The following is a 15,260-nucleotide window of genomic DNA, read 5'->3' as shown; positions in this document are numbered from 1 at the left end:
ACAGTATCCATCATTATGTCTGTAATTCTCACGTCTTCTGTTAGAAAATATTACTCCAAGTAATGTACAAATCACCACCAGTTCTTTCCCAAAGTGCAATACATTAGGCATTGTTTGAAAAATGCACTCCTCTAGTGAGCTCTAGTCAGCCTGAGGCACTGGCATACTTCATCTCTGTAAATAGGAACTCTTGAGTGAAAACAAAAATCTTTATATTTGAACTCAGCATTTTTCAGGCATCAATTTGGAGTGCATTAAGCAGAGTGAGTTTAGGATTGGCACTAAATACATCAGAGAATTAAAATATGTCTTCAATCTGGGTACTGCAAGCTCACAAATCTGGCAGAATGTCACAGCATTGCAAAGAAGTTTGAAAAGGAGCTCTCTTACCTTGTGTGAAAGTGGTGATGGTGGCATTTCCTTTGCTGAGGTTAATCAAGTAGCCATGTACTGGGGCTACAGTAATCCTAAAGGTCACAGAATTCTGTATGCTGTCTCTGTCCTCTGCTTTAAGGGTCTTACTGGTGATCACAAACCCCAGATGGCCTGTCTCCTGTATCCGCAATGTTGGGGCACCCTTGTTCACGACAACCTGCGGTACACCATTATCCACTGGGAGGATAGCAATCTTCATCACTTGGGGCTTTCGAGTCTCAAATACGGTGTCAGGAAAGACGTAGAAGTCTGTGTGAGTGCCATCAGTGACAGTGAAGGAGAAACTGTCCTCTGCACTCTCTGTGCCATCATGCTTGTAGCTGATCAAGTTCTCATTCAGGTCCTGCTTTGTGAAGAAGGTGACAGGCCGGGTGTTGTTAAAGAGCAGGCGACCGTGAACTGGAATTTGAGTGACTGTGAATTTCAAGAGGCGGTCAACGGTGTCTCTGTCCTCAACTGTTAGCTCAAAAGGTGTGATGAGTTTGTTTTCCCCCTCAGTCACCACCAGACCGTGTACTGTCAGCACAGGCTTTTTATTGTCCACGTCAGCGATGGAGATGCGGAAAGTGCGGAACACAGGGTTGTAGCCATCAGTCACTTCAAATTCGAAGCTATCCATTTTCACTTCATCGTCAGCAGTATGGATGTAGTAGATTTTGTTACCAGCCAGCTGGAGCTGTGTAAAGGATGAGATGGGCATCCCAGGTGTGTCTGTGCACTCCAGATGCCCTCTCATTGGAGCTCTGGTGATTGTGAAAACCAAATGCTCATCTGGGCTGTTAAGGTCACTAGTACTGAGAAGGTCTGTCGTCAAAGTAACTCTGCCACCCTCTTTAAGGGAAACACCTTTACTGACAACATCAGGGAAAACCATGTCAATGCCACCAACTGTGACATAGAAGTATCTGTCAATCAAAGGGTTGATGCCATCTGTCACATCAAATTTGATGAGGTCTCGTATTCCCTCTTGCCCATTGTGGATGTACACAATCAAACCCTGATCCACTTCGCTCTGTGTGAAATTCATTCCAACTGTAATATTCTGCAATGCCCCAGAAGGTGTTGTTCTTTGCAAAAAACCCTGGCCAGGCCCATATCTGATAATATACGTTAGCGTGCTATCCTCAGAGTCCAGGTCAGTAGCTTTTAAAATATTGCTGTTGATAATTTTCACATCACCTATCTCAATTTCAAGGCCATCATTGATTGCCATCCTTGGGGTTTCATCGTCCACAGGGATAATCATAACTATTACTGTTTTCTCTACACTGAACTTTCCGTCTGTAAGGACGATATCAAAGCTGTCCTCTGTGGTTTCTGAGTCATCATGCTCATACACAATGCTGGAGGCCTCCCTGATCTGATCCAAGGTGAAGTTAGAGGCAGGGACAGTGCCGGTAGTGAGCTGATTGAGAATAAATCCGTGCTTGGGGGGTTTGGTGACGATGAATGTGAGATGATCAGAGGGGAGATCTGCATCAGCGCCATTCAGAATGGGAGTGTCAATGACTATGTTCATGCCCTCCATAACAACAAACTCTCTCATGTAAATCTCAGGCTTTTCATCATTGGAGGGGATTATGGAGATGGGGAAAAAGTGCCTTTCAGAGAAATTGATGCCATCAGAGCATCTGAACGTAAACCTGTCCTCCACTGGCTCCACTCCTTTGTGAATGCTTTGAACATAGTAAATGTGATTCTGTCTGATGTCCTTGATGGTGAAAGCACTAATGGCTGTCCCAGACCTGGATTTCTCTGAGCCTGGGGCCGGAGAGATATTTTCCACATATCCTGAAGTTGGCTGTACAATGATTGTACAAAGGAGGTCATCACTGGGGGTGTCGACATCATCAGCACTTATATGAAGAATCTGAATTGCATTCTTCTCTCCCTCAGCAACTGTGAACTGAGGCCCCACAAATACCTCTGGAGCCTGACTGTCCAGGGGAAGAATAGTTACATGCACTCTGACACCTGTGATCTTATTTCCACCAACAGTCCACTCATCAGACATGTCCGTCAGAGTGAGATTGAAAAAATCTTCCTTTGTGTTCAAGCCTATTTCCCCACTGGTATGAGCATAGACCACATGGCCATTAATAATATCAGCTTGGGTGAATGTGCCAGATGGGACACCTCTCACCAGGATTTCACCCAATATTGGCGGGTCTTCGACAATGAAGGTCAAACGGAGGTCATCAGTGTCCTCATCTCTCCCCTGAATGACATTACTTGTGATTTCTGTTGCTCCATTTTCCATCACATCTATGTAGGAGCCAATTGTGCCAGCTGGGAGACTGATAGTCGGAGTCTCATCATCAATTGGCTTCACACTAATTTTTACCGTTATTGGAACAATGTGAACCCCGTCACTGACATCTATTTGTATTGAATCCACTGCTGTTTCATCTCCATTATGCACGTATGAAATTACACCATTCCCAATATCCTCTAGGCTGAAAGAGTCTCCTTTTGTCATGTCAGTGAATTTAAATTGGATCTGACCATGTAGCGGTGGCTGAGTAATAGTGAAGGATATCTTTTTGCTATCAGTATCCGTATCTGTGGTGTCAAGCTCAGCACTTGTAAAGATATATGTGCCACGTTCAAGCACAGTAAACCCAGAGTTTGTGATCTGAGGCGGCTTGTTGTCCACAGGCTGCAAAAATATAGTGAAAATTCCCTCTACACTGTTTCTAGAAACATCCTCCACAGTGTACCTAAACTGCAAAACATGAGTGGTAATTCCAAGCTCGAGATCCGGTGGTTTGTAAGCTATTTTATGGTGGTTAATTTGTGCCTGAGTGAAAGTTGTGACTTCAGTGTTTGGCTTCTCAGTTAGCACCAGAGCTCCCAGTACAACGGGGCTATTCTCATCTATATCTGTCGGCGGCTGGATGATTGTGTATTTGAGATCCCGATCCTCTGAGTCCAGGTCAGTGTAACGGAGGAATTTCTTTCGGAAGTAAGTAAGCTGATACTCATGCACGGTCACCTGCAGGGTTGTGCCAGGGTACAGTTCAGGTGGGAGGTCGTCAACAGGGAGTATTTTGATGATGAATGAACTCTCGCCTGACTGATTGGGTGGGTCATTGTCATCTTGAACTCTAAACACAAACTGATCCATAACTGTGCTGGTGCTGTGGGGCCCGATGTGCTTGTAAAACAGTTTACCATCAGTAATATCCTGCTGCAGCCACTCAGTCACTACTTTCTCATACATTTCATCCTCTGAATTAAACTTCCAGGTTGATGGATCCTCTGGGGCCTCAGACTGACGTAGCATCACCTGCCCGATTGTGGAAAAAGGAGGCTCTAATGTGAATCTTATAGTGGAATCCTCTGAGTCGATGTCTGCTGCACTGAGCATTAGTGAGGAGACAGGCATCATTTGGTTTTTGAATAAAACCAAACCTGTGTTGGCGTTGATGATGGGAGGCTCGTCATCTGTTGGCACAACAGTGATGGGAAACAGGAATTCCACCTCATTTGTGCCATCTGTCATTCTGAAAATGATGTTATCACTGTATGTGTCACTACCATCGTGCTGATAAACTACTATTCCAGCATCGAGGTCAGCTGGAGTGAAAAATTTCCTCCTCGAGCCCAGAACAGTCAGCTCTCCATGCCGCAGCCCATCAATAACAGTAATTTTGACTTTGTCTAAATTGTCCTCGTCACTGATTTCCAGATTCTGTGAACTGGACAAAGGCCTGGACTGACCTTCATACAGTAACTGTCCAGTATTTCTTGTCACCACGGGGGCCAGCGTGTTCATGGGCTTAACAACAATCATGAAAGCAAAAGGGTCTGACACAGCCCCCTCTGTGTCCACAACCTCAAACTCAATCTGGAAAATCCGCTCAGTGTCTGAATCCACAGCAGGGGGTTTGTAAGCGATTTTCAAATCTTTGAGGTCTCCCTGATAAAACGAGGTTATTGGTAAATTCCTATCATCTGTGCTCACTATGTAGCCCTCCTCAAAGGACAGGGGGGACGTGATGTTGAAAATTAATTCGTCAGGATTGGACTCAACATCTTCTGCGGCCAACATGTCCATGGTTATTGCTGTCATTACAAACTGGTCCACTTCCATCATCATCATTGCAACAAAGCTGGGTTTAGGAGGCGTGTTGTCCTCTCCCTCTTTAATTCTTACCAAAATCTGGAAAAATTCCTGCTTGAGCAAATTGCCCTCTTTATCGTGTAATTCCACAAGCATCGGAATGTAATCTCTGTTTGGTGACTTAAATGCAAATGTGTGTTGATAACGGGTGTTCATCTTAAGAAATTCATCACAGTCCACCATTGTTCCCAGGCTGTCCTCATCCATAAGTTTCCCATACCTGGGCAGCACGCTGCTACTGGAGAGGGAGGCTATTTTACATTGCTGTGCACTTCTGTCATAAGTGAATTCTAAAATCCTTCTGTCGATGGGATTACTTGTGCCGAGTAGTTTCTCAACACTGAGAGGCATATTTTTCGTTACTACCTCCAGCTGTGTGAAAACGACCTCCACCTCCATCATAAAGGGGATTATAATTGTATCCGTCTGGGTGTCATACCTGAGCTGTAACCTCACTCTGTCCCTCGGAGGACTCCTGGAGCCGAAGTGAGAATACTTCACGTCGTTGGGGCCAAATTCGCAGGGAAACTTTTTCGGAGACAGGTGTCCGGGCCTTTGAGACAAGGGATCATTGTCCAGGACTGTTACGCTGCATCTATCACCGGGCTGAACTTGAATAACCAAATCGTTGATGGGATCAATGAAGACTGATCTCCCGAAAGGCACGCGGATCCCATTATTGGCAACCAATATCGTGTCTTCTGACAGCTCAGACCTCAGGGCGTATGATAATCCATAGCTGTCAAAACCCTGTGCGACCGCATCACCTGTCAGAATCACTGCGAGCAGCATGAAAGCAGCGCCGGTCCCGTGCAGATGCGGGGTGATAATCCGAGCCATTTGTAGAGTGGAACCGCAGAGGAGACGCGTTGAACTTTGTGTAAACACCCTTTTCTAAACCACGCGCCTCGGTTAAAGTTGCAGGAGTATAAAATCAGAGCTGGATAATATCACGCACCTATGAGCACTGAGGTGCACCATTCTCTCACGGCAGCTGTGCACTGATAACCTAAACTTCATACTCCTGCTTTGCTGGAGTAAAGAGAGTCACGCCCTCCTCTCAGCCAATTGGTCCATGTCTCCGAAGGAATGCGTTTGTCAGGTTTTAAATGGACGTGGCTTGTGTCATTCTGGGCACAGAAAACAATGCCCCGTAGGATGGACCTCATCAGGTTGAATAAGAAATAAGAATTAAGAAATTAAAATACATATATATATTTGAGCATGAGGTTTCACTTGGACTACAACCTGCAACACGAGGTGCAGCAGAAATTCTGTTCGAATTATTTCATTTTATCACACCTTAGACAGATCAGATCGATGTTTGAATTTTTGTTCAATCCCTCCGGAGTATTTCTGACAATGAAAGAAAGCAGTCACAAGTGCAGCGGTATAAATCAATCTCAATTTTCGATCGAACTGGAGAAGAGCTTTGTCTCCCTCTCCTGGTTTGCTCTGATGAGGAGGGAGGATCTCACATCCATCATTATCACTCACTGTTATTTTCTACTCAGTTTTTTCTGAAGCCGTTGATCAAAAATCCATTCTACCGTGAGATTCTTGTGTCAGATAGGTTTTTGCATTGGGCGCCACGATTAAATGTTGTGGATTATATGACAAAAAGTCACCCTTTGCAATGTGAGGCACTTGATAGACACAAGAGTTGATGAAACGGAGCAGTGCACAAATTTGACTCTGTCTGCTGTACTGCAAACAACCAATGCATGTGTCAAAAATACCACATTTCATCTCAAGATACTGAACCCTGCCCGCAATCCTCTTAAGCAGATAAAAAGTTCAATTTACTGGAGTCATGCAGTGACATTGTCCCATTTCTTCTCATCACACAGGTCCTCTGGGTGTCAGATGCTTCCCACAGGAGAACATTCTCCTCTGACTCTTGGCAAGCCCAGTCATGATCTGGCCTCTTTCTGCACCACTTACCTGGAGAACCCATGCTGATTTAGAGAACACCCACACAGATAGTGTGTAACACAGCAGGACAGGTCAAAGTGAGAGAATTAAAATAAAATTAGCCTTTAGTTTGGCACAAAGTGCACTGCTCCACACCAAAATAGGAATCACAGATTTGTTAGAATAGATATAGATATGTGTCTAAGGGGGGGTGTAAGAATGTTCAACGGAGAGATAAAGCCACGCAAATTTCTACATCTCCTCCTTGACATTTGCACTGCTCACATATTCAATTAAAAAGTCATCAAACTGGAAAAAAATCTGATACATGCAATACAACTGTGGCATTCATTGTACATACAGGCACAGTTGCTCTGTGTGTTTGAGCAAACACACAGCCTTTGTATATATCAGATGTACACACATATCTATGCATCCCTGTCAATGCATGGCACCCCTAGAGCTTTATATTGCCTGGAAGAATTTGGCGTCAACTGTGTTCAGTCTCCTTTGATCCCTTTTAGATGATTTTCATTCCATCCATAAGCTCGTGGGTGCAACCATTGTGTCTGCACCTACCTATAGTTACGCATTAATGACATACAAACCATCTCACAGTTGGCATGTGCTGAAATCACTACACAGTAGCTGCCATAACAAACCTTGCACTGGATTTGCACTGGACACTGTTGACAGGGTCCAATTATAAATATAGCCAAGCAAACTGCAAGGCAAAGCCCCCAGGCCTTGACAGCTCCTAGTTACAAGAGAAAATGAAAAAGAAGATGAATAGAACTTTCTGACAGCAGCAATGGCAGAGAGGGAATTGGATCATACCCAAACCTTCAAGCTTATTTTTGAGGCAAGGGGAAGTTTGATGATATTCTGTCATATCACATTTATAATAAATTCATTGTAAATGACCAATCCATCTCAGCAGATAGAACTGTCAGTCTGTAAAGGACTTGAAGATTGTAATGGCACTCCTGATGTGCAGAAGATTTGTCAGGCAGTTACACATGGCACAGGTGGGGTTGAGGTTGAAGTACTGCAGTTCAGCTCACCACTTATGTTTACTGGAATAACAACAGATGATTCAGAGCTGCTCATTCATTTCAAGTCTCACTGCTGAATACTGACAACAAAATACTCAAAGCTGTTTGTTCAGGAACTCATCTAGTCTTTGTTAGCACTTTCAAAAAGAAATGGTTTGTTTTACTTTGTGATGACTTTCGTTACAACAAACTGTACTTCTACTAGAAGTCCAAAGATACTGACTGCCTAGAAGAAAACAATAAAAACCGTGGAAGCTTACAGTTGATGCATCCATCATCTAAAAATATCCTGTTTTGCTTGTTGTTTGCAGTGGTTCTACCTTTCAATTTCCTCTCAGCTGAATGCCTTGACTTGTCATCACTACACAGGGCGAACAGGCCAAACAGCGGAAGGCTTGCATTCCCTCCTGCCAGTGACACCGCTGTTATTATAACCGTGTTAACAGAGATATACATCATGTAAGGTGCCTTGGGCTCTGAGAAGTGACATCAAGTCAACCTGATACTTGGATAATGAGGTGCTGCTGGATGGACCATCTGTGTGTTCAGTGTGAGATCAAATGTGCAGTCTAGCAAACTCTTGACATTGTTCCATTATTATATCTGTTTACTTCCTTTATAAACATTGACAAACATTTTTATTAGTGTGCATGCTTGTATCATATTGCAGTACTCTGTTAAATTTAAGGGTGACAAAGACACAACGTGGCTGAAAAATAATGTGGAATCTCTTAAATGAACAATACAAATTACAGTTGTTCATATGAAATATAATAGCATTTGAATAATACAGTATTTGAAATAATTTGTAATTAATTTTCCCTCACAATGTCCAATTAAGCACAGTATTGTCATTATTAGTATTATCACTGCTCTAACTGTAAATAATGGCAGCAGTGTCTCTCTCTTGCTAGAAATGCTCTGGATAATTGCCTCATTTGGTGCTACCCCAATGTTTGTCTCCGTGTTGCTAAAGTGACTCCGTTGTAACAATTGCTTGGACTTATCAGGACTATTTTTACTGGCGGTTATTCCCTCGAGACAATACAACCATGGCCTCACTGATCTCATTAAGGCTATTTTAGTTCATTACGTCTCTGTCATGCAATTCTTCTGTGCTGAAGCTCGAAGCTAAAATGGTGGCGGCAGCTTCTCTGAAGTCCTCCGTTATAAAAGTAAATTGTGTAACCTATAGAAACACAATGTACAGCCAGCCGGCAGCCAAATCCATCTTGCCCAGCTTATGTTACTCCTGGGATACTACAGAACTAAAAAGGCAGCTGAGCCAGTCAAGTTTAATCATATTCTTTATTTGTACTCCCATATTCCCCAGGCATATGTGGACCCAAGTATTAAGACTATGACATATGGCCAGGGTAATCATGCTGCTTACCAAACAAGTCAAGTTTATTTACAGAACACTCTAACAAATACGTTCTTTGCCAAGTGCTTTGCAGAATTCTAGGAAAAACCAAAAGAGGAAGAACAAATTCTAAGAATAGGGACATATACCTGTCTGTGTGCCTGCATGTGTCTAAAATGTAGCTGTAAACACATAATATTGACCTCCACTTAAATCACTGCAAATCCACTGACTTTTCACAGCATTTTCACTTCATAATGCAGCAGTAAAACCTGAGAATGAAATGGGTAGCGGTCCCAGTGTTCTTGATATATTAGCATTTGAGCACTTTCCAACCACAAAAAAAAAAAAAAAAACGGTCTTACTGACAGTATACCTAATTGTGTTCTTTTTGTTGCTCTGTTCTTTGTGCTTTTTCTTAATGCATTAGGTTTATATTAATATGACAGTAAGGCTGTAACAACAAAGAATATTTTAAAATTTTTTGAAATCATGTATGTTATGAATATCAATCAGAGCAAAGCTGAGGTTCACATACATGACAGAATATGAAGCTTTTTCAGCAGTGACTGGGAGCTAAACATTTTGAAATTTAAAGATTCATAAATGTTCTTTTCATGTAAATTGTGACATAAAAACAGATTTTAAAGACTTTCTTAATCAATAGCAAATAATTAAACATGTCATTATAAAGAGATAGCTATTGAAAATTAGAAATTTTAATCAATAGGAATAATAACCTTTTGAAACATAATGAAAATGCCTTATTGCAGCTATTTCAGGGGCCTTTAAATCAAATGCATATAATTTTAGGTAAAGAGAAATTAGACATTTACTATAAAATTTTACACTTAGCTATGTTTGCAGATGGAAGGACACCAATGCAAATTAACGTATAACAAGAAAAATACATCCCTTGAATTATCCATCAGGTGTTACAGGGCTGCAGAGTTCAGCAGAACAACCAGAACCAGGACCAGTGGCTGCAAAGCATAAGAAACACTGACAACCTGGCAAAGCAGGAGCAGCACTGGACTCATGTAAGTAGTGGCTGGAATAATGGGGGAAATTGGAGCAGGTGTGCAGACAGGTGTAGAAAATCAGGTGATTATGACTGGTGGGAAAGTCTGAAGGCATGTGGTCAGGTGGAAAATAGCAGGTTTGGAAAGTCTCAGGAGAATACAGTGGAGAATGAAGTGAAAGAGTGGCTGATGAAATTAACTGATGCAGAAGTCATGGCATGGCTCCTTAAAGGTTGGAATGTTTGTTACCACATCATATTGTTACCAAAAAACAAAGCTCAGATTACAGTTTCATTGTACTGGAATGTAAGTTTTGGGAGACAAGATAGCTGCTGCTAAATTACATGTCGTTTTTAAGTGATGTAAAATGCTCTGGTCATAGAATATTTTGTAATTTTGATGATACGAAAGATGTGTGAGTGTGATCTGTGCAACTTCACAGGTAAAATATTATCGAACGCTATGAAACATTTGTTTAAACTGAACACAGTCTCTGCAACAACTTCAGGAAATTAATTTGCTCTGCATGAGGAATTAATTGTTTGATGTTGTTGCTCTCCTGCAAGGACACCATGTTACAGAGAGATTTTAATAAGCTGTGATGTGTAATGCTGTGCGTAAAAGCCTCTGCAGTGCAACTGTGCAAAAGCAATTGTAGGGGCACCAGGGTACTGTCAAAACTGCCTTCATTGTATTTTAACTAACCTGACTAATACAGTGGCAGTTAAGGACACAAGCAAAGGCCATTTACCCATTCATCCGTAACTGAAAACTGTGTTTTTGACTGCAGACTTTTATATGTTATTAAAACTCAAAATCATTGGCTTCCTGTGGAGGTGTGGTCGCCTACAGGCCAAAGGTTACATTATTTAATCGGATTGCTGCCGGATACCCCACAGGCCTTCCTACTCCTGATGAGTTTTCAAACTAAGAGGCACTTAACATGTATGTCCACCCTGTGGGATGAACCCATTTATGCAACTCAACAAGAAAGAAAAAATGAGAATCCACCCAATGGGAATCACTGTGTGACATCTGTACATTTTTATGTTATCAGCTGAGAATTTTGATTACAAACCTTCAGACATGATTATTAGTGGAAAAAGTAGAAATTCTGTGGTGTATGACCTCCTGCGCTTAGAGAGAGAAAAAAAACTGTGAAAACTATGTAATGTTTGACAATAAAAATTACATATATTGCCAAGATATTAATTCATGTAAATATATAAACCCAAGTACAATTCATTCATGTAAACATTCTTAAATTTGTGTTCTTAGTATCCTTGTGTTCTTCTGTTTTTCTTATTCATTCTGTATACATAGTGTGTATACTTCACCTCTTTAATTTATAGTTGTGTTTTCTTGCTTTTCTTACTGTCACTTTGCTACTGTGACATTCTAAATTTCCCTTTGTGGGACTGACAAAATTCTATCCTATTCTAAGACTATTTCAATATTTTATTGTTCTCAAATAATTTGAGTTTGCAGTTTGTAGAGTGTAAGAGTTTAATGTGTTCTGTCTCTTCCTTGTTTGATTTAAAGTTGGGGACTAAGTCAGGAATGCCATTTAGATGAAGCAGAGTGCTTTCACTAGATTGTCTTGTAAAAGTTGCAAACACTGCAATTGTGGGAAGAATAACGACTGCAACTGGACCGCGTTTCACTATTATCATGATGTTATTATCAAGATTTATACTTTGGAAATAGAACAAAACATATTCAGCTGATTTTTCTGTGACATTACTGGCATTTACTGCAACAAAGTGACAGCACATATGTGGGTGCCTATTGTTCCAAGTTTCTGGGGAATGTCTCAAATATTTTTAAGACCCCCTGCCTAGCTGTAATTGACTTAATCTTTTCATTTGCCCCTAGTTGCCAAAGCCAGCTGTCATCTGTTAAAGTTAACTGCTGTAACAAAGTGATTTTCATGCTTCCTGATAGATGTGAGTTTTAGCTATGAGACCTCAGGATGATTTTTAACCCACTGACCGCCGAGCACACAAACACACATCCCCCCTGCTGATAACTCTAATAAGCACCAGCACACAAACTGACAAACTCTTCATTTTTGTCAGGTGATTGGGTGCTGCTGATCTCATTGAGCTTAGTAAATACTCCCACAGACTGACATAAACAGAACCTATAACCTCCAAGCATCATCACCTCTCCACATGTCAAGTGTTTGGAGACAACCGCAGTCAAGCTTATTACGCATCTGTAAGTATAATGAGGCAAGCCAGTCATCTTCTGTTGTAAAATCTGCACAAAACATGTATTGTATATTCTAACAGTTATGAAAGGTTTGCAAAAGCAAAGCAAGTAAAAGATGACCAGATTTCTAAAAGCTACTTTGGCAAGTGTCAAAGCTTGTTCATACTTTGTTTTTTTTTAGCCAGCTAAGTGTCGTTCAGATGTTGTTTGGGGGATTTTCACCCATTCTCCCTTGTGAAAAACTTGTACTTCTCTTAAATTGTTGGGCCATTTTTTTTTTTTTGCCATCTTGCATGCACTGCCTTTTTGAGGTCAATCCATATTTTTTGATGATGTTTAAGTCAGGGGATTGTGAGGGTTATGGCAAAACCTTCAGCTTGCGCCTCATTGCCCATTGTCGATTTTAAGGTAGTTTAGGATCATTATCCTGTTGTAGAAGCCATCATCATCTGCAGCTCTTTTTTCGCTACCAGCGAAGCATTCCCTGTGCCACTCGCTACAACATGAGTCCAAAGCATGACTGATTTATTTCAATGCTGAACAGCTGGAGAGGTGTTCTTTTAATGAAATTCACCTTTTTGCCCCCTTCAAATACACCTTTGACCACTGTGGCCACAAAGTTCTATTTTAATTTTAACAGTCCAGAAGACATGTTCTTCTTCTGATGCTGAATTTTGCAGTGAAGACGCAGGAAAGATTTTCTCCTGATGACTCTTACATGAAGGTCATATTGTACTGCACAGCTGAACAGTGCTCCATCACTCCAAAGGCACTAAATCTCCCTGATGGTGTTTTGCAGTGAAACTGGGGGTTTGATGTGCAATTCTAGCAATTCTATGAGAAATTCTCTCCAAAGGTTTTCTTATTCTTCTACTCCTCAATTTGACCTTCACCATTCCTGTTGACTGCGATTTTTCTGATTACAAATTTGACAGCAGCTATACCTGAAAATGCTTTACTCTTTTCTTTAGCTGTCTCCTGCTTCGAGGCCAGCAGTTATTATAGCATTTGTGCCAAGCTAATTACAGGAGGCCATGGCTATTAATTGTTGGGACATGATTTGAGATGTATTTATGAAGCATTTGCATCACCTAGCCTTTCCCAACTCACTGTGAACAACCCCAAGCCCTAAAAAACTATTTAAAATCACAATATGTAATTTCTGCACTGGGGGCTTCTCAATCAAAACAGTAACAAATGTAGTTTGATTATATTGTGCAGAGCAGCATGATGGGAATTATTATCTTCACCACCATTGCTGACAAACATCTACCTGGGATGATTCAGGCAAAAATCCTGTTCATGCACAAGGTATTGTATCCCAGTTGTACTCATGTTATGTTTAGTCACATATATTCACAATATGTCATTTCATGCTATTGAAGTAGCTGCAACTAACGTTATCAAAAGAAATGTTAATTGTTGACTTACCATTAGATGAGTCAACAGCACATGCAGATACTGTAGACAACTTTATCTAGCAAATTCATGGGCCAACGCTGTGCTGTTATCCATCGTCTAAACGTGCTAATCTTACGTGAAATGTAGAAATGAATAAAATTCATCAAAAATTTTCTTTAATTTCATGCCTTTTAGAGACCAGTAGTTTTTCTAATCACTTAACTATTTACAGTAGCAGAAATTTTGATTGGGGTGCCTGAACTTTTGCAAGCTACACTATATTCATAGAAACATGTGCCATATACTTAGGTGCCAATGCCAGTAGATGGCAACATCACATTATACATCTAGCATGTTTCAAGCTATCAGCATTATATTATGACAACAGATATGCTAAGAGATGAATAATAAAGAATCTTACATAAAGGTTGCAAAAACAGTTATACTGTGAAGAACTGGTGGTGCCATTGATAATTTGTAATTTCATGTCTGATAAACTTGAATGAAGCTAATTTAAAGTAATGATTATAATATTACAGCTTTAGTTTTATTTCACCATTAAACATAACCTAAAAGTTGAGAAATCAATGGAATACCATCTGATATCTTCTTTGAAATAAACACCATAATTATGGGGTCATAATTAAATTACTATAAATGTTGTGAAAACTTTTCAAGGTCGTCTTGCAGTGACACTTGTCTCTATGTCAGTGAGAATGCTCTCCCATAGAATTTTCAGATGTGTTCAGTTTGGTTCAGTTTGTCAATCTACAATCCAGAGCTGTCTTCCCACAACCAAAAGACTGGCAGGTCTAATTAGTTCAAGACCTTATCTAACGACTTTGAACTTCTGCTGCCAGCTTGACTATTGCATCAGTGTTCATTTTTAGAAGCAGGGTCGAAACCTGGCCAATACATGCTAGATCTAATTGACAGAGAGCAGGACTGCAATGCCAAATGAGTTCTACACCCACATGTACAGCAAAGGCCAACAAGGACCTGTGAAGTCAGACGAAGCATGTATAACGCACAAGACTATTTGATTTCATGATTAGAAATATGTCATCTCTCTCTATATATATCTGTATGTATGCAAGCTATTTGTTCTGTACAAACACAAATATAAATTCTAACCTGCAGTGCAGAATATAAGAATAATTACACAGACATAGTTTACATGGGTTATGATGTATGCTTTGCTGTGGATTGCTTTTCTTTTTTAGACTGTAATTCTTCTTCTGGATACTGCGTTGTTTTTTTTTATCTGGAGCATCAGAAACCTTTCTTGCTTTTACCATCATAGGCTCCAACAGGCTCCCAGTTACTATAGTATCTGATTGCATCCCTGTTTAGCTCTGACAGACAAATCATTGCTAAATGACATAAAATGCATCACAACTGTTGTGCCAGTGCAGGAATATCACCACAGAAACCAGATTTCAAATTACTGGTTTACTGTGATACGCAGAGAGATTTTCTTGGCATTGATAGGCTTAATCTCTATTGAGGGAACTTATTTGGGAAACATTTGACTGTAATGTGTGACACTCATGTAAATGTAAAAGTCACACACTCTTGATTTAATACTGCTAAAGCAAACTTTTAACTCAAAAGAATATCAAAAAAGCCAGTTAAAAATTACGATATGGACTATGGATATAAAGTGCTGCATGGTGGTTAGCTCTGTTGCCTTGCAGCTAGAAGATCCCCAGTTCACATCCTGGCCTGGG

General features: G+C 40.7%; 1 protein-coding gene across 2 annotated transcripts in view; it reads right to left on the bottom strand.

Moving 5' to 3' along the window:
• The window catches only part of frem2b (FRAS1 related extracellular matrix 2b), a 50,252-nt gene extending 44,681 nt beyond the window's left edge, over positions 1-5,571 (bottom strand). For both annotated transcript variants that reach the window (XM_035944763.2, XM_023262844.3), the window contains exon 1: positions 391-5,571. In XM_035944763.2, coding sequence (XP_035800656.2) covers positions 391-5,401 — 5,011 coding nt within the window. In that variant the 5' untranslated portion in view covers positions 5,402-5,571. The remainder of the gene's footprint in view (positions 1-390) is intronic.
• Positions 5,572-15,260: the final 9,689 nt, after the last annotated feature.

This window comes from Amphiprion ocellaris, chromosome 7 (genome assembly GCF_022539595.1).
Source record: "Amphiprion ocellaris isolate individual 3 ecotype Okinawa chromosome 7, ASM2253959v1, whole genome shotgun sequence".
In the NCBI taxonomy this organism is placed as follows: domain Eukaryota; kingdom Metazoa; phylum Chordata; class Actinopteri; family Pomacentridae; genus Amphiprion; species Amphiprion ocellaris.
This window is presented reverse-complemented; position numbering and strand designations above follow the sequence as displayed.